This window comes from Chaetura pelagica, unplaced genomic scaffold, assembly GCF_000747805.2.
Source record: "Chaetura pelagica isolate M959 unplaced genomic scaffold, ChaPel_1.0 scaffold449, whole genome shotgun sequence".
NCBI lineage: Eukaryota > Metazoa > Chordata > Aves > Apodiformes > Apodidae > Chaetura > Chaetura pelagica.
Window position 1 is genome coordinate 195,906 of NW_009954418.1, and position 26,577 is coordinate 222,482.

At 36.8% G+C, this 26,577-nt stretch overlaps 1 protein-coding gene across 1 annotated transcript in view; it reads left to right on the top strand.

Annotated features, from left to right (window-relative positions):
• Positions 1–26,577, top strand: part of NFATC3 (nuclear factor of activated T-cells, cytoplasmic, calcineurin-dependent 3) — a 54,693-nt gene that overhangs the window by 18,561 nt on the left and 9,555 nt on the right. The window contains exons 4-9 of the mRNA XM_010004437.1: positions 10,887–11,086; positions 12,217–12,389; positions 13,135–13,275; positions 15,401–15,456; positions 16,058–16,184; positions 17,957–19,009. Of these exons, the coding sequence (XP_010002739.1) occupies positions 10,887–11,086; positions 12,217–12,389; positions 13,135–13,275; positions 15,401–15,456; positions 16,058–16,184; positions 17,957–19,009 (1,750 nt within the window). The remainder of the gene's footprint in view (positions 1–10,886; positions 11,087–12,216; positions 12,390–13,134; positions 13,276–15,400; positions 15,457–16,057; positions 16,185–17,956; positions 19,010–26,577) is intronic.

A 26,577-nucleotide genomic window follows, 5' to 3' on the forward strand; every position in this document is an offset into this window, starting at 1 on the left:
GTAAATGTACGGTATCCTGCCCAATAATGCACTGATATTTGCAGTTGTTAGCTTTAGCCCTTTGCAGGACCCTTTTGTCTTTGTGATGACCTTTAAACAGTTTTTAAAATTGGAGTTGTTTGACTACCTAATAGTTTATTAAGGTTTGTTCCTTTTATGTCTCACTATTTTTTCAGAATTTCAAAGGTCTGTACTATTTTAAAGTCAGTCTACTGGATAAGTTTATTTAGCAAAAGAGGAAGGAGGATGCTTTTTTTGATGTGCATGCTTTTCCTTCTCAGTTGATAGAAAGGTGCATCAAGTGAAAGAAAATAGTAGTGCAGTTCAGGAAGAGAAAGTAGATGTTGTCTTTGTTTAACATATTTAATTTTAAAATCAGACATTTCATTTTTTGTAACATTATAATCTTTGCTGAATCAGAATGAATTTATTTTTTTAAAACTTCCATGTGCCAGTCACTGTATTATTGCCTAATAAATCTGGATGGAGTTTTCTTCCATTCATTTCTCCAGTTTCTTTTAAACAGTCCATTGAAGATTAGAGGTCAGTGCTCACTGGATCTCTGCAAGACCACAAGCCATGACTGTGGTCAGTCTGACTTTCAAATTTCCTTGAACTCTCATTTCTTGGGCGTTTATGTATGGTTTGTTTCATGCTTTTCAAAATGCAACTGTTGATAAATTGCTAAGTTGTACCACTGGTATTAGCCATTGTGTGTCTTTGGTTTCAAATTTTGTTCATCTTCATGACTTTGGGTCTTTTTCATCCCTTGCTTTTATTCCCAGGCCATAGTTAGTAGGTGTGCTGTTCAGCTTGGCAGAATAGCCTTTTAGCTCTTAAACCAGCAGTATTTATAGCTCTTTAGGAAAGTAGCTACACAGCACTTGAAAGTAAAATTCTTGTGAATTTGAGGGATATCTGAAAAAGATTTGGTTCTTCAGAGCTGTGCACCAGTGTGTCTTTGACATTCTTTTCCAAGCTATTCCAAGCTTATCTGTGTTGTCTGGAGAAAAAAACACTTTAAAGGCAGGTGATTGTTGTTTTTCTTTAATTGGAACTTTTTTAAAGAATGCATTTTTTTACTTCTGTGAAGTCTAGAAGTGGAGTAAAAATCAGTGAAGTTCTTTTCCTTTATGGATGCATAGATTTCATGGTGACTTGTGCCATATCTTTAGTCATACAGCCTTTCCATACCCAATTCAAGAAAACATCTTTATCTTTCCTTTCAACTCCATGTACTGGGGCCTTTGGTCTCCTCTTCTGCCCTCCTTACCTTGTAACTTTGGGGGTTGTTCCAAGGAATAGAGAAGTCACTGAAATGCATCCAGCTGCTATGAGACTATCAAGGAGGATATAACTAGTTACAACATGCTTTTCATATCAAGGTATTGAGAAGCCGAGGAAATCTCCATCTGAAGTAAATGCTTAGTAAGTGCTTGCGGTTCTTTACACAGCTGTTTATTTCCTTCTCTGTTCTTCATGTTGGAGCTGAGGATTTTCATATGGATACTGGTGCATTTGTTGAAGCTAGAGATGTTAATAGTCTTTTGTTCAGTGAATTTATCACTGATTTTTCCCCTGACATGGCTTGTATTTCAAGACTATGCCCTATTTTTATGGAAGCCTATTTGTATGTAAAAGCTTTCTTTCTAATCAGCCTACTTTACCAATGCAGTAATGCCAAAAGCAGTTAATTGTGCAAAGAAGAAGAAGCACTAAAGTGCTGATAGAATCCTCATCTTCAAGTGGCAAGCAAGGGAAAGGCACATAAAAGATTAAAACATTAGTATTAAACCCCAGTGAAAGTTTGGTTAAACATGGCAATTTCCTAATAAAGCTGGCGAGTTTTGCAGGAAAATTGCTTTAAAATACAATCAAATAGGTTCTGGCACTATCTGAAAGTCATTAGTATAAGTATTGCTTGATTGCTGAGTGTAGAACTTAGCTAATGAAATTATTTTTCTGACTTCCTCCTTCCCACAAGTTATAGTTCCATTTTTATTTTTTTTTATTTAGCTGACATTGCTTCTGGATTCAGTGATGCTATTATCTTTTTTAATAAACAGGAAGGTTTTGTTCAGAAAAACAGTATCAAAATATACTATTGTCTAATAAATACCTGTTTGCTGTGAAGAGTATATTTTCTGCTGGATATTTTTCTCAAGTCTTGTTACAGGTTTTTAAGTAATCACATCTTGGGGATAGTTAATATTTACATGTGAAAAGAGATGGGTAATATTTGGGTTAATGGAGAACATAGACAGAATCTTCTTGATTTGTGGTTAATTTGTGGTTATGGATGCCTGTTTCCTGAAGGTGTTGAAGGCCAGGTTGGAAGAGGCTTTGTGTTGCCTGCCCTAGCGGGAGGTGTCTGTGCTTACAGCAGGGAGGCTGGAACCTGATGATCTTTAAGGTTCCTTCCAACCTTAAACATTCCATGATTCTATTATTCTAATTTTTAAAAAAGGCAGGGAGGAGAGGTGAAACTTATAAATATTAGAGACTAAAGAAGTCTTCTTGCAAGTTTGTGGAGTGTTGAAAGCTTTCCTTTCAATCAGAGTATGGAACTGATGACACGTGAGCCAGATATAATTGCATGCAATCTGGAAAAATGATAACTTATTTTTTCCAGGTTGATGCCTCTTAGTTAATGTGACCTGTTCACTGTATTCAGCAAGGAGAAGGTTCTCAGCTACAACAAGATTCCAGGTCTAAAAAAGCTGCTGTCTTCAGTGGTTAAATTAATCTATGTAGTTGAATGCTACATATTTTTTTTAAGGATTTTCCATATGTACAGGAGTGTATGAATGTTTTTGTAATATAAAATATGACTTCTTGACGATGCAAGAATTCTCTCTAACTTACTGCCTTTGTAGTTACTCGGTAGGAATTGTAAGCTAAGAACTGACATGCATGCATGAGTTGTCTGTGTGCAGCATAGTAATATGGCTAGAACTGCTTTGACGTGAAGCTCTTGTGGCTTATCCCGTAGTGACCTTCAGTCTTCAGCCTTCCAGCTTTAGTTTAACTTACGCATGCACTGACCTTTGCTATGGAAACGATATAGAAACACAAAAACAACTTGGCTGAGTTTCCTCAGCGAAGCGGTGGGTGGTGTGTCAGTGTTCTGTTACAGGGGAGGGTTTCTAGAGGTCAGTAGTGACAGTGTGCAGGAACTTACTAGTTGTCTACAGCACGCTGTTTGCTACTCCTGGGAAAGGGTTATATCTCTTTTTAAGTAAAATTTGTAACTTTTCTTTGTAGTGTGCAGCTCTATAAAATTGCACGTTAATTGCTGGAAGGTGTACTTGAAAATATCCCTAGTGCTCAGCCAGTAGTTTCAGTTACTGTCTTTCTGTAAGTGACCCATGACTGAATCCTGAGCAGGCTGGTATTGTAGCCATTTATTATACTGCATCTTCATCGTGGTGGTTCTACAGGACTTACCAATAGATGGTGAAACGATGGTAATTTAAATACTTGTGGGGTGTATACAGACAATATTCTTGTATTTGTATATAATTAGTATTCTTTACTGAGGTGACCTAGTTGTACAAATACCATGACTTCAGTGGACTTTTGGAAAAAAACGGTACCTCTTCTTTCATGTTATTTATGTAGGTATTTTCATTGAAGAACAGTTAGCAATTTTTTCTTTTACTGACTTAAATGTTTGGGCTGTCCAACACACAAAATTGTGCATAGAGCAGATGAAGTGGGAGGGTGTCACCCTGCTGTCAATGAAACTAAGAACAAAACTTTTGGTTTTGTCCTTTTAAAAGGAAAGTGTTTTAAACTCCAAAATGTCTTTTTTCTTTTTTCGTCTTTTTTTTTTAATTGGAAGTTGTTTTGGGGTGGTAAAGTCTCCCTGAGTATTCACATGAGAGGTGTTGCATCAATAATGGCAACTCAGCCTCCCATTACTATCTTTCTTTTGGGGGAGAGGTGACACCATTCCTAGGAGGGTGGTTCAGATTCTGTGATAATTTGGTCTCCAGCAGGAAGCACAGGTGGTGGGCAGAAGGTTCTGCTTTGCTTACTCTGTTAAGTTTTGTGTAGGGAGAGACATCCAAGACTTGCTCTCAACAGGATTATTCCTATACTGGATTTAAGAATACTTCCATAATCTTCAGCAGACTGCTGAATGCACCTGCAGGTAAATAATGTAGGAGTGGTCTCAGCTACAAAGCAATCCAGCATTGTCCCGTGCCAGGAATGGTAGGAGCAGGCTGTGTTTAATCATGTGGAGCTGGGCACAGAGTGTTGGTTTCACTGAAGGCTTTGAACGATTATGTAACAGCAGTGACCTGGGATGTGCAGGCATCCTCTCCACAAGCCATCGGATCATTTTTAACATGCTCACTGGCCCCCACAGACTCTTCTCTTTGAATACTGACACTGTAAATGTCCAGTTTGACTCTTGCAGAATCCATGTCATGCCGAGAGTTGTCAGCTTACTAATTAGACAAGATTTAATGGCAAAATGTTAATTCTAAAGCACAAAATTGTGTAATAGAAGTTTAACGGGGAGGAGGGAGTGTCCATTGTTTGGGGTTTTTATAATCAATATATCTTAGATAATCTCCTCAGGTGCCTCAGTTTTAGTTATTGCATGAGGCTGGCTTATTAGCATCCATTGCCTGTTAAGCTTGCTGTCTTTTTAGCTGTAAATGGTGCTGTTGGAAACAGTAGGACACTGTGCGACCTGCTTATTGCTTGCTTAAGACTGTGGTACGATTCCTGTTTGTTATCGGGCCCTGAATGACACTGTGTAATGTGCAAGACCCGGTTATTCTTTTCTTCCCCACCTCACTGCCGCCCCCCCCCCCCTTACTTAACTGCCATACTTGCTTAAAAACATATGTTGTATTTATGGTTTTTCGTTGGTTTTCTTTTATGTTATCATTTCTGCAGTCTCTACCACCTTGCCAATATGATACTTTTCTGCCTAATCATATAATATTCCAGTACCTTTAACAGGACCTCATCACAGATCCTTTACAGCAATTTGAAACAAAGCCACAGTGTAAGCAGCCAGTTGGGCTTGTTGGCTCATTTGTTTTGAGACTAGTTTACAGTAGCATGACTTCTAAGTACATATGACACTTTCAGATTTTTGTTCTGATATTATTCCAGAACTTTTTAAATTATGAGATGGCTTATTTGTATGTGTGAGTATTAAAATATGCATTGGTTTCTTCTAAATTATGGTTAAAAGGTCTTCTGTTTCATTATGTTTTCCTTGTTATTTCCTGGGCACACTGGATTTCTTGTTTGTTTGCATTTACTTTAATATATAAACTGGAAGGACAGTGACTAAAGGTGATACTAATGTGTAGGGTCTTGTGAGGCATTTTTTTGTTTCTTCTGGAGCTGCTGTAACATAGTTTCAGATTTCTGCCTTAGTATGTAGCCAAGGGAGGGCAGTGATGTGAGACAGTCAACCAGCACACCAGCCTATATGGCAAGAGCATCCCATAGAAAATGCACTTGATAATCTGCTGATGTAGAACTGATCTCTTGGTGGAGTGGGCATTTTTTGTCAGCCTTTTCCACTGCTTTTCCCTCCCACACTGTGCTTAGCAGACACCGGGGCTGCCTTATCATAGCATATCTGGGCAAGCACAGGGGGTGAACCTTTACTCAGAGGGATGGGAGCAGTAGTGTTGGACAGCTTTGAGTAATTCATATGTAGTCAGTGTCTCACAGACACTGGCATGGGGTATATTTTGCTTCACTAAATGAAGGTCCTGCTTTGTATAGGCTTCTGTAGGGGATAGTTTCTCCACTGCCTGTTTTTTAATTGGGAATCAGCTTTGTCACAGTGACCCCATTTGGAAGTTATTCAATTTTTTTAATAGGTCTAGCTTGTAAATTATATAATTCCCAGTATCAGAGTGATCACAGTTAACAAGCGTCACATTTAAGCTGTATTCCATTGTTTCAAGATTTAATTTTAACTCTGAAGAAAATGGAAGGTGGAGTCACAATGTTGAGAACTTGGGACAAGATGTTTGCTGTAAATGCTAAATACATGTCCTTAAATTTTCTTTAAACTCCTAAAATCATTCAGACTTGTAGAAATTATGAAACAAATATTAATTTGGTATTTTTAAAAAAAATATTTTTGAAAGATGGAGTCCTGTGTCCAAGTTTGTTGGGTTTTTTTCTGGATTTTGGTCTGTTCATAATGAGATCTCCAGAGGGAACAAAAATATTTTACATATTTGACAGAACAAAGGTCTGCAAGTAATGTATATAAAATGAAAATACAAATATAAGAAATCAGTTGGAAATATTTCAATTGTAAGACAGGAAATTGTATTTGATAAAAGCTACCCTGGATTTTAGAGTTATCTTGGCTTTTTGTGGCAGATATTTTTCCTTCATTCTAATGAAGGACTGAAAGAGTAAGGATTGTTAAACCCATGAGGAGGTCTGACATTTTTTTTAAGCATCCTTAGGTGTGTCTGTTCAGCTTGCCTGTGCATGAATTCTCAGTGGCAGCTGGAATCAGGTGAGGAGACAGATGGGAATTCATGGATTTGAGGAACCCAGTCTGCTTTAGCACAACCTCGTTTGTAGTCTATGTAAAATGTGGTGCTAACAGTCAACATTTTATGGCAAAATTTGAAGTAGGCTGCCCTCTTAAAGGAGCAACAGCTGGGAGATGTGGTGCATCTCCCAGGAAAGGTGCAAGATCTGAGGACAACAGAATTGGGAATTCATTGTCTACAGCTGTGAAAAGCAGGACAGACTCCTTATAGCAGTAATTTATTCTTTTCTTCCCCACCTCACTGCCGCCCCCCCCCCCCTTACTTAACTGCCATACTTGCTTAAAAACATATGTTGTATTTATGGTTTTTCGTTGGTTTTCTTTTATGTTATCATTTCTGCAGTCTCTACCACCTTGCCAATATGATACTTTTCTGCCTAATCATATAATATTCCAGTACCTTTAACAGGACCTCATCACAGATCCTTTACAGCAATTTGAAACAAAGCCACAGTGTAAGCAGCCAGTTGGGCTTGTTGGCTCATTTGTTTTGAGACTAGTTTACAGTAGCATGACTTCTAAGTACATATGACACTTTCAGATTTTTGTTCTGATATTATTCCAGAACTTTTTAAATTATGAGATGGCTTATTTGTATGTGTGAGTATTAAAATATGCATTGGTTTCTTCTAAATTATGGTTAAAAGGTCTTCTGTTTCATTATGTTTTCCTTGTTATTTCCTGGGCACACTGGATTTCTTGTTTGTTTGCATTTACTTTAATATATAAACTGGAAGGACAGTGACTAAAGGTGATACTAATGTGTAGGGTCTTGTGAGGCATTTTTTTGTTTCTTCTGGAGCTGCTGTAACATAGTTTCAGATTTCTGCCTTAGTATGTAGCCAAGGGAGGGCAGTGATGTGAGACAGTCAACCAGCACACCAGCCTATATGGCAAGAGCATCCCATAGAAAATGCACTTGATAATCTGCTGATGTAGAACTGATCTCTTGGTGGAGTGGGCATTTTTTGTCAGCCTTTTCCACTGCTTTTCCCTCCCACACTGTGCTTAGCAGACACCGGGGCTGCCTTATCATAGCATATCTGGGCAAGCACAGGGGGTGAACCTTTACTCAGAGGGATGGGAGCAGTAGTGTTGGACAGCTTTGAGTAATTCATATGTAGTCAGTGTCTCACAGACACTGGCATGGGGTATATTTTGCTTCACTAAATGAAGGTCCTGCTTTGTATAGGCTTCTGTAGGGGATAGTTTCTCCACTGCCTGTTTTTTAATTGGGAATCAGCTTTGTCACAGTGACCCCATTTGGAAGTTATTCAATTTTTTTAATAGGTCTAGCTTGTAAATTATATAATTCCCAGTATCAGAGTGATCACAGTTAACAAGCGTCACATTTAAGCTGTATTCCATTGTTTCAAGATTTAATTTTAACTCTGAAGAAAATGGAAGGTGGAGTCACAATGTTGAGAACTTGGGACAAGATGTTTGCTGTAAATGCTAAATACATGTCCTTAAATTTTCTTTAAACTCCTAAAATCATTCAGACTTGTAGAAATTATGAAACAAATATTAATTTGGTATTTTTAAAAAAAATATTTTTGAAAGATGGAGTCCTGTGTCCAAGTTTGTTGGGTTTTTTTCTGGATTTTGGTCTGTTCATAATGAGATCTCCAGAGGGAACAAAAATATTTTACATATTTGACAGAACAAAGGTCTGCAAGTAATGTATATAAAATGAAAATACAAATATAAGAAATCAGTTGGAAATATTTCAATTGTAAGACAGGAAATTGTATTTGATAAAAGCTACCCTGGATTTTAGAGTTATCTTGGCTTTTTGTGGCAGATATTTTTCCTTCATTCTAATGAAGGACTGAAAGAGTAAGGATTGTTAAACCCATGAGGAGGTCTGACATTTTTTTTAAGCATCCTTAGGTGTGTCTGTTCAGCTTGCCTGTGCATGAATTCTCAGTGGCAGCTGGAATCAGGTGAGGAGACAGATGGGAATTCATGGATTTGAGGAACCCAGTCTGCTTTAGCACAACCTCGTTTGTAGTCTATGTAAAATGTGGTGCTAACAGTCAACATTTTATGGCAAAATTTGAAGTAGGCTGCCCTCTTAAAGGAGCAACAGCTGGGAGATGTGGTGCATCTCCCAGGAAAGGTGCAAGATCTGAGGACAACAGAATTGGGAATTCATTGTCTACAGCTGTGAAAAGCAGGACAGACTCCTTATAGCAGTAATGAACTAGAGATCTCTCAGCCCAGAAAAGGAATAAACACAGTAATTCTGATTTGGTTTTTATTTTATTTTCCCTTCATTCATTAACAAAAAAAAAAAAAAAAAAAAAAAAATCATCTTCTCCAAGTCCAGTCTCAGTGCTGTGATTGTAACAAATACATTCAATCTATCACCCTTGTGTGTCAGCTGCTCAGTTGTTGGTCAGTAACAGGTACATGCTGTGTCTCTTTCCTGAGTTGTTTTAGATTGTGTTAGTGTGCTGGATATGAAAAGGTGAAGAATGAATTTCAGTTGGTTTGGGTTTAACATTTAAGCTCAATGGGCAAATGGGATGAACACTCATTAAAACATGACCATACTGTTGTACAGATTGAGTATTACATCTGGACAAAAGCATTGATGTAAAGCTGAAGGCTATGAGAGTGGATCTTTAAATTTTCAGAATTGGGTTGGAAACCAATTTCTATTCTTGGTCTCAGTGCTGTGATTGTAACAAATACATTCAATCTATCACCCTTGTGTGTCAGCTGCTCAGTTGTTGGTCAGTAACAGGTACATGCTGTGTCTCTTTCCTGAGTTGTTTTAGATTGTGTTAGTGTGCTGGATATGAAAAGGTGAAGAATGAATTTCAGTTGGTTTGGGTTTAACATTTAAGCTCAATGGGCAAATGGGATGAACACTCATTAAAACATGACCATACTGTTGTACAGATTGAGTATTACATCTGGACAAAAGCATTGATGTAAAGCTGAAGGCTATGAGAGTGGATCTTTAAATTTTCAGAATTGGGTTGGAAACCAATTTCTATTCTTGATTGAGAAAGCTCCAATGAAAGTGACAGAAATGGCAGGTGCAGTCAGGGCTATGACTTGACCAGAGCAAGCAGCCATTCAGCTGCTCTACGTAACATAAAACTGACTACCCATATTGCAGGAAGGTACCAGAGATCCACAGCGCTGCGTCTGATTTCTGGGTGTGGGTGTGCTCTGGGCTTTTGTACTGCTGACTGCTGGAGTTAAATTACTCTTGTAAGTAGGTTAAATTGACATGGTTTTGTTTGTTTTCTAAGTGTTGGTTATGTGAATAGCTTGGACAATATTGTTGTGTGACCAAATAACTCACCCTAGAGACAAAAATACTGAAATGACAAACCGCTTTCAAAGAATAACTGTCTGGCCTTCCCTCCAGTTTGAACATAAGTTGATGTCAAAGTTGATGAAATGTGAATTTGCTGCATTGCTATTTAGAAGTTACATAACTTGCAGTGTGCATCATCTGCCAAATGCAGGAAAGAGAATTAAACCTCATGGATTTTTAAGACGCATTTTATAGATTTTGGACTTAAAATTGCAGTGGCTAAAGGAAACTTGCATATTACTGTTGGTTAAATTTGTTTCCTTACATCTTCTGGATAATATGTTACCAAGGTGCTATCATAAAACTAGTTCTTCTTTTAGAGTTAATTTAAGTTTCTTCTGCTGTTTTAATGTGTTTTGTGCCTAGAATTACTGCTGTTAGCTCAAGCAACAGGTGGTTTTATGACCATTGAGTGCACTGGTGATTAGTCGTATTTGAGAAAAGGGAAGATGCATGAATTGCCATTTATCAAATTTAGAGTTTTAATATTTTTTTCCAAAATAACTCAGAGTTGATTTTCTAGCTCTGAATTATTTTTTTTTGTCCTAACATGTTGTGATGTGCAAGACATTTGTATTTGCAAAACCTCTTAGCTTTCATAAACTCACTATTCTATTCCATAGTAGAAAAACTATTTTTCAGTATTTCTAGAAACCAGAGGCATCTTAGTAAAACTAATAATTCAGCTTTGATTAAAAACTCTATCAGAAACACATTTATAATGGAGCATACTTTGGTGCGTAAAATTGTGAGCTAAAATGATTGTCTCCTTGAGAAATTCAAAACTAATAGGGGTATTTTAATAATAATTTGTTCTAGCAAATTTTTTTGCTGATATTTGGGACAGATAGCTCTACTGTTTTCTGATTTCTAAAGAGATTGAAGAGGACTAAAGCACTACTATTTGACTCTTAAGTCTTTGTACTGGTTGTGTACTTATATTATGCATTTCTATGTCTAATATTTTAATATTACATCTACTTTTTCCATCAGCTCCTGGGCTACAGTGAAAAGCCAGTAAACCTACAAATGTTCATCGGAACTGCAGATGACCGTTACTTAAGACCTCATGCGTTTTACCAGGTGCACCGAATCACTGGAAAAACAGTTGCAACAGCCAGCCAGGAGATAATCATTGCCAGCACAAAAGTTTTGGAAATACCACTTCTTCCGGAAAATAATATGTCAGCCAGGTACATTGCAGCATAAATTATCTGTTTAGTTGCTATGTGTCTTTTTTATTACTGTTATTTTTCATTGGTACAAAGGTGAAAGAAAAAAACATTGTAGACTAGCATGTTTTCCACACACACAGATCACTACTAAGAATAGACATAGCTCTTTAAACATGCCAATATGAAAAAACTAATGTTCAGAGACAGGAAAGCTCATAAGATTGACAGGGAGTTGGGTAAATGCTTCTGGAATTATACTTCCCCCTACAATCCATACATACGTGTGATTCCACGTTGTAGAATTGCCTGTGGGTTAGTGCCTGGTAGAGTTTTGTGTGATTTTACAAAAGCATATTACTTTTTTCTGTGAAAATAGCCATACAGTTGAGTTGCTTGTAAATGCTGATTTCAGGTATCTTGGCAGGCCTTTTTCTTGTTTTGATTATTTTTTTATTTTTGCAGGTCTTGCCAGATAGAATGTGCTAAATAATAGTATGATGGTTAGTTACAGCAACAAAAACTGCTCTAGTCTAGCTTCGAGTGTCAGCAAACAGAGTAAAGCATGAGTATTTGTTTATGTAGCACTTCCATTTCTTATGTAGACTTCTGAAGTCAGCTCAGGTTTTCCTAGTTGCAGTCTTGATGCCAGTTCCATTGAATGCTGTGAGCCCACGATGATGTGCAAGATAACATTCCTCACAGGCTTCTGTGTGGTTGTTGCTTTAATAATGTGTGTGTGTCTCATGAGCAATCAGTAGCTCTGTGCAATGGGAGCTGGGATTCAATGGCTGAACTTTTCATCGTTTTTTTGTCCCTCCTAAGGTAAAATTAAATATAGGTCACTCCTTGTAAATTATATTGACTTACTTTAAAGGTTAAACAATGTGCAATAATGCATAATCTTGTAAAGGCTCAAAAAAGCAGCAGTTAGACATCTTTGACACCAAATGTTTCAACCGAATACTTGCTGCCATTTTTGACACTGACAGTCTTATAATCTCAGACACATAAAATAGGTAAATGTGGGGGAAAAATAAAATGCTCTTCATGCGTTAACAAAAGAAAGGCTGACAGAATGTCCTTTGGCAAGAGTCTGATTAATTTTCTTTCATTTCTCTTTTAATTCATCCATCCTCACCTATCTCCAGTATTGATTGTGCTGGTATTTTGAAACTTCGCAATTCAGATATAGAGCTCCGTAAAGGAGAGACAGATATTGGAAGGAAGAACACCAGGGTGCGCCTTGTGTTTCGTGTTCACATCCCACAGCCTAGTGGAAAAGTCTTATCTCTGCAGACTGCTTCCATACCTGTTGAATGCTGTAAGATTGTTTTAACTATACATAATTTATTTTCATGTTTTCTACTTGTGTCTGTAGTATTTTCATTCTGACAATTTTTATTTTCAGAATTATACATAGTAAATGGGTGTAAAAAGCACTGTGCATCAAGAGCTACATTACCAAAAAGTAATACAGCTTTATTTTAAAATGGTACTTGCCAAATGGCAGCCTGAAAGTTGGAAGGAAAAAGAATATTTTAGGTTTTAAACCAAATATGACAGTCCCACATCTAGCAGCTTCATTAGTTCCTCTATAGGAGCAGAGGGAGATGATACATCTCAGTGAAAATAAGTATTAATTTCAGGAAGAACTTTTGTGCCATTAGTTTTCTTTATGAAGTGTTATCTTGTGAACAGCTGAACTTCTAGAGAGTTTGTTTGTTAAATGCTGGCACTTAAGAATCAAAACATGACCTCAACCTGCATTTCTCCTAGAATTCATTTGTCTATAAAATAAAAAAAGTAATTTTTGGACTAATATTCCTAAACTAAAAATTTCATTTGCCCTAACAGTAGAGAGAGGTCATGTCTCCATTGTATTTCTTGTCTGTAATTATATAATTTAAACATAATTTTTAAAACTAAGATAAATCATACACCAGTATTATCTACATATGTGAACAGATGGTTGTTTTTGTTTCACCCCTGATTCTTTGACTTAGGATCATCAATGACACTGTGATTAAAATTGTGAATAATATTTTTTCTCTTTTGTTTTTTTAAAGCTCAGCGATCTGCTCAAGAACTTCCACAGATTGAGAAGTACAGCATCAACAGTTGCTCAGTAAATGGAGGTCATGAAATGGTCGTGACAGGATCCAATTTTCTTCCAGAATCCAAAATAATATTTTTTGAAAAAGGACAAAGTAAATACAATCTTTTTTTTTTTTTTTTTTTAATTGAAAACAAAACCAAAAACAGCACTTGAGCTTGGATGTAGGAATTAATGATGTTTAGGAAAACATAAAATAAGTGACAAGTAGTGATCTGAAAGTTCATTTTGGGCACTGATTATGATGTTGGTTGGCAGTTGTTAATGAAATAGTACTTGTGATTCAGGTAGACTACTACAGGCTAACTACATTTGAATTGTGTATAGTTGAAAGATACTGTTTACACATCACATCATGTATTTTTTCATTATATAAACCTAAAAAAGTGAAAATGGGAACTAATATAAATGTAGTATTTGTCACTCATGTCATGTTACATCTGATTCGGTCATTGCATAGGAACAGACTTACTCCTAATCTAATGAAGTAAACAGTAATTTAAAAAACCTACTGTTTTCTTTTTCAGTATAGCTTCGTAATGCTTTTCTATAGAAGTTACTCTTAAGGGATGAATTTTTTATCAAGTCTCCAGATCTGGCTATGATTAGGTGTGCAGTGTATGCTTCAGCTGTGCCTCTGACAGCAGACAGGTGTGTGTGGGGGCACAGCTGGCAACGAGCAGTGCAGTAACAGTCATCTTCTGTACTGGTAGTAAACACTTCTGTGCTCCACAAGCCAGTCATCTATTTAATTGCCAAGAAACCAGAAATGTTATAGTCAGTGTATTTACATGATCCTCATTCTCCAGAATCCAAGTTCAGTGTTCTAGGCAGCACTTAGTCATGGGTGAGAACTGCACCTGGCTTTACTTGTATATCAGTAAAGTGAAATATTATATTGTAGACTTGCATTTCAGTTGAGGTGAACTATAGATGGAGTGTTTTCTTTGTGCAGTGAAATGTCTAGAAAAACTAGAAAACTTAACACTAATAAATCCTGTCAAATACTATTTATTTTTCATTCTCTACAAGTGGATATAATGATTGTTTTGCAAGGTTTTGGTTTTGCTTTGCAGTATGTAGAGGTGTGCATGCACACACGCTCAGGTACATGCATACATGTTGCTCAGAGATGTTGTTCAGTTACTCAGCATTCTTGCATGGTTCTGTACCTCATCTGGATATGTCTCTTGATCTTAAAGTTTCTTAGACTAAAATGCATGAAAGATAATTGAAAATGTAGGACTAGCTATCCTAATACATAGAGTTCCTTTTCTTCCCTGATTGTTTCTTTAAACATAGAGAGTATAAAAATCTGAACAACTTACATAAGTGCTGTGACTTGAACATCTGATTTGAACTTCTGGGAAAACAGTAGCAAAAGGCATTAATAAGTTTGCAACCAAGACCAGCTCTTCTGTATCTTTGTATTTCCATAAATACCTACGTAAAAGAGTTGGGGCTTTTTTTATTAGCAAATGCAAAATCAGGGAGGTTTATGCAATACTGTATTTTGAACACCTTGAAAGCATCCCTACTGCTAGATAGGTTTCCTGATAACCTGTACAATGCACAATAACAGGAGACCCAAGTGCTAGACTAAGGATAATGTGTTTGTGCTGGGTCAGAGCAGAAAGAGGGTCACCAAGGTGATGGATGTGCCTGGTGTTCAAACTACAGGGTCTTTTGCTTCAGGGGAGGGTGTTTATTTTGACTCTATAACCTGTGGGTATGTACATGAAGATATGGTCTATGTTGTCTCTGCCATGGTGACTTAACGTGCAAGTGATCAGCAAGTTTGTTTAAATAATCACAAGTGTTAGTAGCAATTCAACTACCTTTCAAAAATGTTTCTATAAAAATGGAGGGGGGGAATCCCTCTGTACACTTATAGTACACACTGCCTCTTTTGGAATTAAATCTTACTCTGTAATCAGCAGTTTCTGTTAAAATATAGAATCCTGGTGAATGATCAGCTTACAGACCACGTCTGCAGTGTTGAAATTCCTGAATAATCTCTGTACTTCACATTTTGTTTACAATATATCTTTGTCAGTATGTATCATATCAGTATATCATATATCAATGTATCATATTAGAATAACCTCTTAATAACAGAAAATAAGTGCAGTTTCATATTAAGCACTTAAGTATTTTTAAGATTAAGTATTTAAGTGGTTTGGAATATGCTTTAATTATTTGTAAATTTCTCTCAACAGATGGACGACCTCAGTGGGAGGTAGAAGGGAAGATCATTAGGGAAAAATGTCAAGGGGTGAGAAAATTTTTATTACTTTAGAAAGCGTTCTGTTTTAAAATGAGGAACTAGACATCATTGCTGTTTTTAAGTTTAGACTTCATTTAGTAAAGTAGATCATTGACTGATTCAGAGACAACTGGAGACTTCTAAATTGGCTTAATACTATAAAGCAGCCATTACGATGATGCTTTGAAGGAACTGGAACTAATGTGCTGCTTGTGAAAGCAATGAAAAAAACTGAAAATTGACAAAAGACTACTGAAGATAATTTTTCTAAGATGATTTTCAGTTCACTAAAATTTTTAAAAGATTAATGATCCAAAATGCAGTAATTTGCTAGAGTTTTTTAAGATCTGGCAGAGAAACAAAACACCCTTTAGGTGATGTGTCTAGTTAAAAACATTACCTTCAGAAGGCTAATGTTAAAAAAAGTCTCAAAATAAAAGTTTGCTTATAGTACTATTTTACTATGCAATATGCATAAACTTGAAGTTTACCATTTCAAAATATCATTTTGCTTTAGGTTTGTGACATGCGTTAGGTTTTCTGTAATTAATAGCAGTTTCATTTGCATTTGATATGTAAAGCTTTTTCTTTTTTTTCAACATTTATATAGACAAACATCATACTTGAAGTTCCTCCATACCATAACAAAACCATTACAGCTGCAGTTCAGGTGCAATTTTATCTCTGCAATGGGAAAAGGAAAAAGAGCCAGTCTCAACGTTTTACTTACACACCAGGTATTAAACAAAAAAAAAATCATAAGTTGCATTTTATTTTGTTTTTTAAAGTAGACATTTGAAACTAATTCAGACAGCCTTATACCTTTGATAGATAGATAAAAGTAGCTATGAATTGTTTGTAAAACTGCTTACTTAAGCTTGTCTACCTGAAAAGCTTAGAATATTAAGCTACAGTGATACTTTTTACAGCCAGGTATTCCCTCGTTACACTTCCTGCAGAATACTTTGCATTCTATTTTCCTTTCAGAATGATGGTGAAATTCAGAAGCTGCTTTTCTAAATAACCCTAGTGATGAGGATCGGCTTGATACATTTCCCCCCTCCTCAAATGTAAAAAAAACCCAAACCAAAACAAAAAAAAAACATACCAGGTTTAGATACAAGGAAGACAAAAAATATTTTTCCCCCTCTCTGGACACATTACAGGATGTTGAGAGAAAATAGTTTGTAACTTACCCAAAAGCAAAAACTGTACATGTTAACTGTACATATAGTTAAAACATCTTAACTCCCTCTATTTGGTACAAGGAGCTGGTTACTACTAGATATGCTACTTACTGTATTTCCTTTTAAGAAATTCATACCTATTTAAGGTAGTCAGAATTCACAGGGTACCAGTGATTGTGCTAGACGCTTGGTATTGTTTGGAGGACCTCAAGTCAGGTATCTGATGGAATCTTTAAAGTCAGATATGGGTATTCAGATGAACTTATGAAAGCTAATGTGTATGCTGACAAAGCCAACTACCATTAGTTTATGCTATTTTAAATAAGTTTGGGTCACTTGTGCTCTAAAATTGCCTACTAATTAAGCAGTGTTACCTAGGTATTTGGTACACTAAGTATGCATTACTTGTATTACCAAATTTGTGGTATTTTTCAACCATTCTTAAAAACCATTCTTAAAAGATTCTTAGTTACAAGACACATCTTAAACTATTTTTTTAAAAATCCATGTTTCAGTTCTGGAATGAATTAATGACACTTTCTTCTAAAATAAGCAAGTTTAACTAGAGCTACAGCTGTTACTGTACAAACATTTCAAAATCCATTTTATCTATAAATGTATGTTTCTTTAACAGTGGATTGTATGAAGTAGGAATTGAGCTGATAAGTGTTTGCATTTTTCTACTATTTGTATTTTAAATCAGTATGTTCTCATGAGTCTACCAGTAGCTTTAAGAAAACAAAACAAACCCCAAAAAACACAACCCTCCCCCCCACACACACAAAAAAAACCACAAAAAAGGTGTGTCAGTTTATACTATAAGAACAAATTGTTGCCATCACCAGATTTGGGGCATATGCTGAAAGAGCTACTCTAATTAAAACAACATCCACTATGGAAACTAGTTGAACTGTGGTTCCAAAGTTCAGCTGTAATCTTGGTAAGAGGCTAAGGGAAGTTTGAGGCCACCTAAAAATTTAATTCAGCTTTTCCTACTGCCTGATACTGAACTCTTGTCCTGCCTATTTTCAGTGAAGCCCAGCAGCATCCCACACACCCCCTCTGAGCTGTACCCTTTAGATGTACTGGACATTCTCTGACTGGGTTGCAGATGTCTTTGAAAACATACATTGCATAGGAGAGTATTTTAGAAGGGAACATAACTGCCTTTGAGTAAATGCTAGGAGAGTTCTGGCTTATAATGGTTAATATAGCAGGCATAAAGTGAGAAAAAGAGCAGAGAAAAAGGGAAATGGGAGCAAGGACGTAATACTGTTGTGGCTGTTAAACAGCAACCCATGTTTATGTTTTACTTTCTCTAGTTATCATGAAGCAAGAGCACCGTGATGAGGTGGATTTGTCTGCCGTTCCATCTTTGGCCCTGCCTCACACAAGCAACGTCCAGGGCCTGCATGCTATCCGAACTCCATTGCCTTCACCAGAACAAGGGCATCCACATGACAACTTACTGTCTACGTCACCCAGGAGCCTTGTGTGTCCAGTTCAACCACCTTACACAGCAATGGTGACCTCGGCAGTAGCCCACCTGCCACATATGCAAGGTAGAAACCTCAGTCCAAGTGAAGAGTGTCATGTTTTGCCTCCTGCTGTGGTTCAGTCTTTTCAGGTAACAGCACCTCCTCCTGTGAGGCCTTCTTACCAGCCTATGCAGTCTAACGATGTATACAATGGACAGTCTGGTCTTCCTATGAACTCTGCTTCCAGCCAAGGATTTGATGCTATTTCATTTCAGCAAGAAACAGCTGTACCTCATCTGATAAATCTGACCTGCCAAACTTTACCACCAATGCAGTTTCATTCTTCAAATACAGGTTCTGTGTCAACATCAAGTACAGCAGGGCACCCGCTGGCACACCCAGCTCATTCAGGACAGTCATCGTCTCACCTGCCGTCGATGGGATACCACTGCCCAAGCGCTGGGCAGGGCTCCATCCCTTCTGCAATGAGTCGATCCCTTGGGCAGTCTTCTCCTCAGCTGCAGCAAGTCCCTTACCATTCTACAAATCCAGCATCTGCTTCATCCCAATCCCCAACAGCTTCCCACCCTTTGGTCCATTCACCACTGTCTGGACCTTCTTCTCCCCAGCTACAATCTATGCCTTATCAATCTCCTAGCTCAGGACCTGCCTCATCTCCCCCACCAGCTGCTGTGAGTCACTCGGGACAGCCCTCCCCTCAAGCACACAGCCCAGCACTGGGAGGTCTGAATGCAGCAGCATCCCTTGTACACCACACGGTCTGCGATTCATCTCCGTTTTCACCAGATGGGGCAGCTGTTAACATTAAACCTGAACCTGAAGATCGAGAATTGAATTTTCAGACAATCGGACTACAAGACATCACACTAGATGATGGTAAGTGGATATACTATTTTAATACTGAGCTATAATCTACATTAAACTACAAATAGGTGTGGTAGGGTTGCTTTGTTTTGTTTAGAACACACTCCTCTTCACAGAAGTAAATTTGTATCCTTAAAGTGGAGTTATCTTTTTGCCTAAAAACAATGACTTAGTTAATTATATCAGATGTAAAGCTGTTGTTATACAGTTCAAGTACTTCAGTGTGTTTTGCCCTTAGACTTTGTTTCTATCATAGAACAGGGCCTGAGGATTAACTCTGACATATTGAAACCTTATATACAAGGAATTAATTTGTAGCCTTTTCCGGTTGTCGTCTTGGTATGTTTCAGTGAAAATCATAATGCTAGATCTAAGTTGCATAAACGTAGTCTGGAGTCTTGGTTCTTGGAGTTATTCCAGTTTTGAAGAGTATGCTAGTTTTTAAAAAAATATCACATGTTTTGGCACTGTCTTAGTCTCTTCACAGACATTCTGTAGATATGCTGTCATCATTCAGCACCTCTGTTCACAGTAGCTGTTTGCTTTCTCCTTACCACCCCAGCTACCTTTTTGAGACATTTTCTTGTTTAACAGAACAAAGACATTCTAGTGCTAAAGGCTAGGCTGTAAAGTTTTAAATACTTCGTGTTAATTTACAAAACTTGTCTAGCCAAGTGAAAAGAAATATATATCAGATCCTAAATGTCAGCCTATTTGAGGCATAGATGCAAAGCAATTTCAAGAACACATCTGTTAATACACCTGGGAGAACAAAAGGCCTGGCCTTAAAAGGTGTGCAAAAGGTGTTTGGTATTGATGGGAATCTTACTAGTATCTTTTTTCTACAATAGCCTTAAGTGTTGTGGTGGTGGTTTTAAAAATTATCCCTAGTAATTATTTAATTGCATCAGCAATAGTGTAAAGGTTTAAGTGTAGGCCATCTGGTAAATATATGTGTCAGTCCCAGTTCCTTTCATAAATGAAGCTTTGCTATTGTTAACCTCCAGTCAGTAATAAGAAAATTTAGTAAGAAATGCCTTTAAAGACAGAGCATATTAGGAAAAAAAAATGAGAGAAACTGGTAATAGAGGTGGGCTCTCCATTAATGGCCGTGCCAGTCATACAAAGCTCTCTTTTTAGAAATACTTTATGAATCAACTTTATTTAGAAAGGAAGGAAGAGAGATTCTGTCAAGGACTTCCTAGGGAAAAAAGAGCAAAGCTTTATGAAACAATGCAGCAACAACAAAAAAGCATTTTCAACTTTGCTACTAGAGGAGTGATAAAGCAATCTGATGTTTCAAGAAGTTTCATGTTAGAACCTACCTTTTTCTCATCCTTCTTCACTCCATGGCCACAAAAAAGATATAGAAATGAATAAAACACAACTAAATAATTAAGCTTTTCAGAATGTAAGCAGAAGTGTTGAGCATTCATGAGCATCTTGGCAGTTTGTTTGTACTTGTTCAGAAATTAAAATGTACAGTAATGAAAGCCAGTTTTTTTCCCTATATCACAAATATTCATTGGTTTTGGAAACTATTTTCCTTGCTCAACACAATGAAATTCCTGAGTTGTTTTCTGTGCTGACAAAGACATCGAATCACAGGAAAACTAATAGTTTAGAGAAGTATAATCAATATGCAAAAAAAGTCAAATGGCTACAGCTTTAATAATTTCCTTGATTAAAGAATGCTTGCTAAAGAAGTTTAAAGAAAGTCTGATAAGTAATGGATAAATTCTACATTTATATGGAAAATGGAACATGGCTTTTTAATTGCTAAACTAGCATTGGTAGCAACAGTACATTTGCAAGCACAGATCTTCAGTATAATTTTGCCAATTGATAATTACTTGGAGGGTTATTTTGGTTTTTTTCATTGCCAATCTGCAAATAAAAATCAGATATTTAGACTGAAACCTGCTGTTCCAAAAATCTTGCAGGGCATAGTGACAAGAAGCAAGCTTCTCAACTCTTTCAACATGAGTAAATAATTCTGCTTGATCAGCTGTAAATAAAATGTTTAGACAAATATTTTTTAAAGATATATCTAATATATTACTGTGCTTTAAAATATAGTTTCAGAATTTTTGTGTCTAATCAAATTTTAGTTTCCATACAAATAGAGTTAGAAGACAAATATCAAAACAGTTAATCTACATGAATGTTATAACAATTAAGGGAAAAAAGCCAGACATAATTGCAGTATGTTCTCCCAGCTAATATATCAAACCTGAAAGGTTTCTAAAGGTTACCAATGAAGGTGAATAAACTTCTCAAAACACTAAGGTAATGTCAGCTGAAAATTTTATAAATACTGTGTGCAGTACTGACCTCAAATATTTAAGTCAATAGTCTTTAAAAAAAGTAAGTAAAAATCCCTTAAAACCCCTAATAACATGACAGATTATTTAAGTAATGTGCATTCTTGCAAAATTAGTGTAGCATATATTTTCTTTGCCAAGACAATAAAATTTTTAGAAATTTTAAGAGAACTTGAGCATAGTATGGAAGTGCTGCCTCATGATAAAATTAGTACTGTAATTACTAATGTGTTTAGCTTTATAGCATATGGTGTAAAATTACTTTATAAGAAACAACAAAATATACACACACACCCCCCCCAGCTCTCTCCCTCTCTGCCCCCAAACCACCTAAAAAAGTGGCAGTATGGATAGTAGTTACATACATTCCTTTAAGCAGGACTCCTAAAAATGAACCTTACTGCCTCTGCCTCCTCAGCTAACATTCACAAAAAAACCAATCCAAATCCACTACTTAATACGGAACTACAAAGCCGAGAGCATCTGGATTGATCTTGATCCGGCATCTCTGGAAGGTATAACACATCTGAATTCACCATTTATAGCTTCTCTGCAAAGTCAAATAAGTTGCTGACCAGAATGGAGTCTCTTGTCTTCTGAAACTTGTTTTATTTCTTTGCTCTTCACTGTTTAGAACAAGATGGGCTCTATTCTGACTGAATGATAAAGGTTATGTTATTTAAAGGCAGAGCTTCTACCTGAGTGTCTGCATAAAGTATACCCTTCCCCATCCTTTTTTTTTGTCCTTCTGAAGTTTGTATGGCTCTTTTGTTTTGTTTTTCAACAGAATCTGATTGATGTCTTTAGGCTTTTCTAATCTCCACCTTGAATTTGCTCTTTTGTTTGGCTTTCCCACTTCCCATCCTTGCTTCCTATTGGAAACACTTTCTAATTCACTTGAGGAAACACGGGATCAAAATGCATGATGACATCTAGATATGAAATTCAAATTGTATTACAGAAAACATTGAATTCTAGCACAAAGTCATCTGTATTACTACTTTAAAAGTGTTCTGAAAATAAGTACTCTTTTCCTGCTTAGGTATTTGCAATAGTCAATCTGCACAAGCTGGTTAACTTTTGGACTGGAACTGTGTAAAAGCAGCCTCTTGCTCTTTATTTATCCCCTTCACTTTTCCTCCTGTACACCCCCAACCCCTAGTATGTTGAGCCTTTTTTCTCCTTTAACACCTTTCAGCCAGTCTGCTCTCTGCCCTGCTCCCCAGGCTAAGTAGATAGTGGAATATTTAGGGCTGCAAATAGGTGTAAACAAGGCAGCTGAAATGACAAGAAACAGGCAGTTGATCCTTTCCTTCCTTTCCCATATCCATCATCCATACCATGCTCGGTTGTATACTCCGCAAATAAAGTTTATTCCCATTTATTCTGCACTTCAAAAAAGAAGCTAGTCCAAGTTAGAATCAATCTAATTATATGATGAGTTCTTAATTTTTTTCCCCACTCTTTTTAGAAAGTGCTCCTGGTGTGGTGGTTTATCTATTCCACTGTCAAGTTTTAGATATTCTAATACTGTTGATCAAAAATTTAATCTTGTGTTTTGCAGTTTAGGAGTGAGTCTACCTTGGATTTCATGGCTTTCTACAGTGGTGAAATTTCTAACATGTACAACTGTATTTAAACATTTTTAAGGTATTATGTTAGGCTGTATTTAGCAAATCAGGATGACCTTCTACTAATCCTCTTATATTTTGTTACTCATTGCATCTCCATTACATAAAGCTGGAGATTAGAAAATCCAGTATGTGGATTTACTATAAATCATAACTAGAAATCCTCTAACCATTTTGTGTACATAAAGCAGTAAGTCTGCTTTGTCAGACACATTCCATGTAGATTTCTAAGCCATTTGCATTCATTCATTCATGTTAGTAGTTCTGTGGTAACTCTCTAGTTGTTAAATTTTCTTGCTGGGAAGCTCAGAATTATTCTGGTCTTTGCTAGAAAATGTGTACTTTTTTACAGGTAGTTTCTTACTGTAGCTTCAGCCTAACATCTGGAGAATCACAGCAGTAACTAGTAAGAAAGTATAGGAGAACGACCTTACTTTGTGTTTCTACATATATGCAGTATACAAGCAGTATGGAGATAGCATAAAAAACAACTTACAATTTTAATTCTTTTAAACTTATAGGCTCCCAAAGTCTAGTGAGGTGGTAAGGCAGAACCTGAAGTGCATTGGAAGAGAATGGGAATGTCCTTTTAGAAATGGGTGTTATGAATGAAATAGAGGAAGATACTACACTGAGCAGTAGATTAAAAGGAAAAGGCTGGAACAGTGAGAAACAGTGAAGAGAATGTTATCCATCTGGGGTTGTCAACAGTTAAAGGATGCCATGATTGTACCTGCTAGTGGATTCATTCACCGTGTTCATAAAATATGTACTAAGCAAGGCATTTATTGAGAAGATCAGTTATAGACTGCTGATAGGTTAAGAATTCAAGATAAATCTTCAGGTATCCATGACTAGCTAAGGTATGAAACTTCCTCTTTGCCACAGGACACCTTGTAACTAATTAAAAGCAAGCTCAACTAGTTGCACCATGGAAAAAAGATTGCCATTTAAGAATCAGAAGTGGTTAGAAACTTATCCTGTGAATGCAAGTGGCATGTCTACATGATGGTGCAGACGCTCGCAATAGTAGCAGGCATGCCCTTGTGACACTGGCAAAAATACGCGTAGGCACTTTCGCACTGCTTTCCATTGCGCAGCACGTGTCCTCCGGCTCCAAGGTTCACGCTTCACACTGACTATCTGAGAGAAAAGGGTAAACCATACAACTTCAATGAGTCTGTTTCACTATGATATATAAATGCAAAGTCTGACATCATAATCATGACATGCACTAGGATATTTGTTATTGTACCAACTAATTGCAGAGCTTGTGCTCTGACTGCAGGCACATGCAATCTGCCTATATAGCTATAAACAACGCACACAGGAAAACTGTACTACTCCTAGCACTTCGTACAGCCTTATTTTATTAGTTAATTTTTTAAAGTACTTAGTAACCCTGAAATTACTAAAAGTAAGCCTGTCTTATGGCTTGAAATGGTAACTTGAAAGACAACCCAACATGTCCTTGATTGTCTGCCACTGCAAATGTGGCCTGCCCTATGACTTCCTGATCACAAACCAACAGAATCTTCTGGCTCCTCCATAGCAGAAAGACTGAGGGTTAATTATAGCCTGGCAGTGTGCTTTTTTTTTCAGGAAAGTTGACACTGTACTACTTGCTGGTCTGGTGTAGTCAAAACCAGGCTAAATATACTACACTAAAGAGTGTGATGTAGCTGCAAGGATTTTTAAATAAATGCAGCTGGTAGAACTTTATCTGGAGACGAAAAAAGGCAGCCTATATCAAAGGCAGTGCATGATGCAGCCTAGCCATTATATTTTTGAGATTTAGTGATCCTGATTAGATCTGTAAATACAGCAATTCACTGATCTGTCCTCTAAAACACAGGAATTCCTTGGTGGATGCTGCAATACTACCAAACCTAAACAGTTGAGATGATCTGCCATACAATTATATCAAAGTCCCATTTGCAAAGAATATTTAAAAACCCATTCTGCTGCTTACTCTAGCAACACCTCTAACAATCTTGCTTTCTAGAATACTTGGGATCTACTTTCCTAAAGTCAGTCCATCTTCTATTTGAAGTCCCATTGCCTGCAGACTCTACTTCAGTTCACAAGTAGCGAAGGATACACAGGCTAAACTTTGCTACAAAACAAAGTTGACTCCTTTAGGACGAGATCCTGAAAACAAAATGGTATAACTCCTGTAGCTTGTTGTTTTGCCTATATCAATAATAGAACACTCATTTTAAACTGACTTACTGCTTTGACCCAAATCTGGTGCAGGTAACTGAGGTTTTAAAGTTAAGAAAAACTTTTCTTAAGGGAGGAGCCAAGACAAAGAGGTTGTTCATAAAAGTGTGAAATGTTGATCAGTTAAATACATAGATCTCCAGGATGTCAGTTTTCTTGATTTCTATTTACATGTAATCGTTTTAATTTTAGTGTTACATTCTCTGTGCACAAAACACATTTTAATATTGCTTAAGGAAGTAAAAACCTATCTCCAATGTTTATGAAATTATGAGGTAGAAAGGTGTTTTTAACATATGTCTATCTGGAACCTCAAGTTCTACCTAACTTGTTTTGCTTGAACCAAAGGCTGTTGCTTTATTTACCACATTTCATAAACAACAACTATTGTGTGCCCAAGGCAAGTGCATGCTTCATTACAGAACGTGCTGGCAAGAGGCAAGTTAATATGCTCTGCATGACACACTTTGTCAAGAATTTATGAAAGCACAAACTCAATATTGTCAATAGTTTTGCTAGGACATCAAGAAACTCAATCTCCCTATGTATGAAATTAATTAGTAAAATTGCTCAGAATTTCTCTGCTAAAGTGACATAATCCTTACTGTATAAGCTAGGCAGACTTTTTTTTGTGCAGAGACTGTTGCTTACAAGAGCTAATTAACTCCACTGTTCTGGAGGCTTTTTTCAGTGTGTTTGTTGTCTGCTCCTTTGAAAGCCTGAGCTGTAAAGAGGATTGCCCTTAAAAGTTAATGTTTCATCCCAAGGTAGTTTTCTGCCTATCTCCCTGGATTCAGTAGTTCTTTATTTAAATGTCACTTTCTTGCTGGTTCTACCATAGTTGGTAGAAAAAAATGTTCATTTCTTCATCTCCTATTATTTGACAAGAATTTGTCCTTCATCTACTCCCTTTGAAGCTTCAGAATAACCATGGACATTTGCATTGAAACCCAGGTAATGCCCTCCACTTCCTGTTTAAATACATGTAATTTTACCTTTACACAATTAAGCATAAGTTGTCTCCCAAAGAAAAGTAATTTAAACTGCTTGAATCTCATGGGGAAGTAAGAATAGACTCTCATTCTCCCAAAAGTCATCCCTAAACTAGGCTTAGAAATCATGCTTGCAGAACCAATGTGTGGCTCTATTTAGAAGGCACAAGTTAGCCAGTTTCTAGAGTAATTTTGTTAACTGTATTAAAGCCTAATTTACTAAACTTGCAGCTCTGGCTTGGGCAGGATAGGAAAAAAAACCCAACAAATCCAACCCAGTCCACTGTTGTAGGGTCTGCACAGTCATTAATCAGACTGAATAAACATGCCCTTGTTGAAGTAATACATTATTCTACATTAATTTTTCCTCTAGGAAATGGTTCAGTGGAATACAGTTCTCTACTTCACCT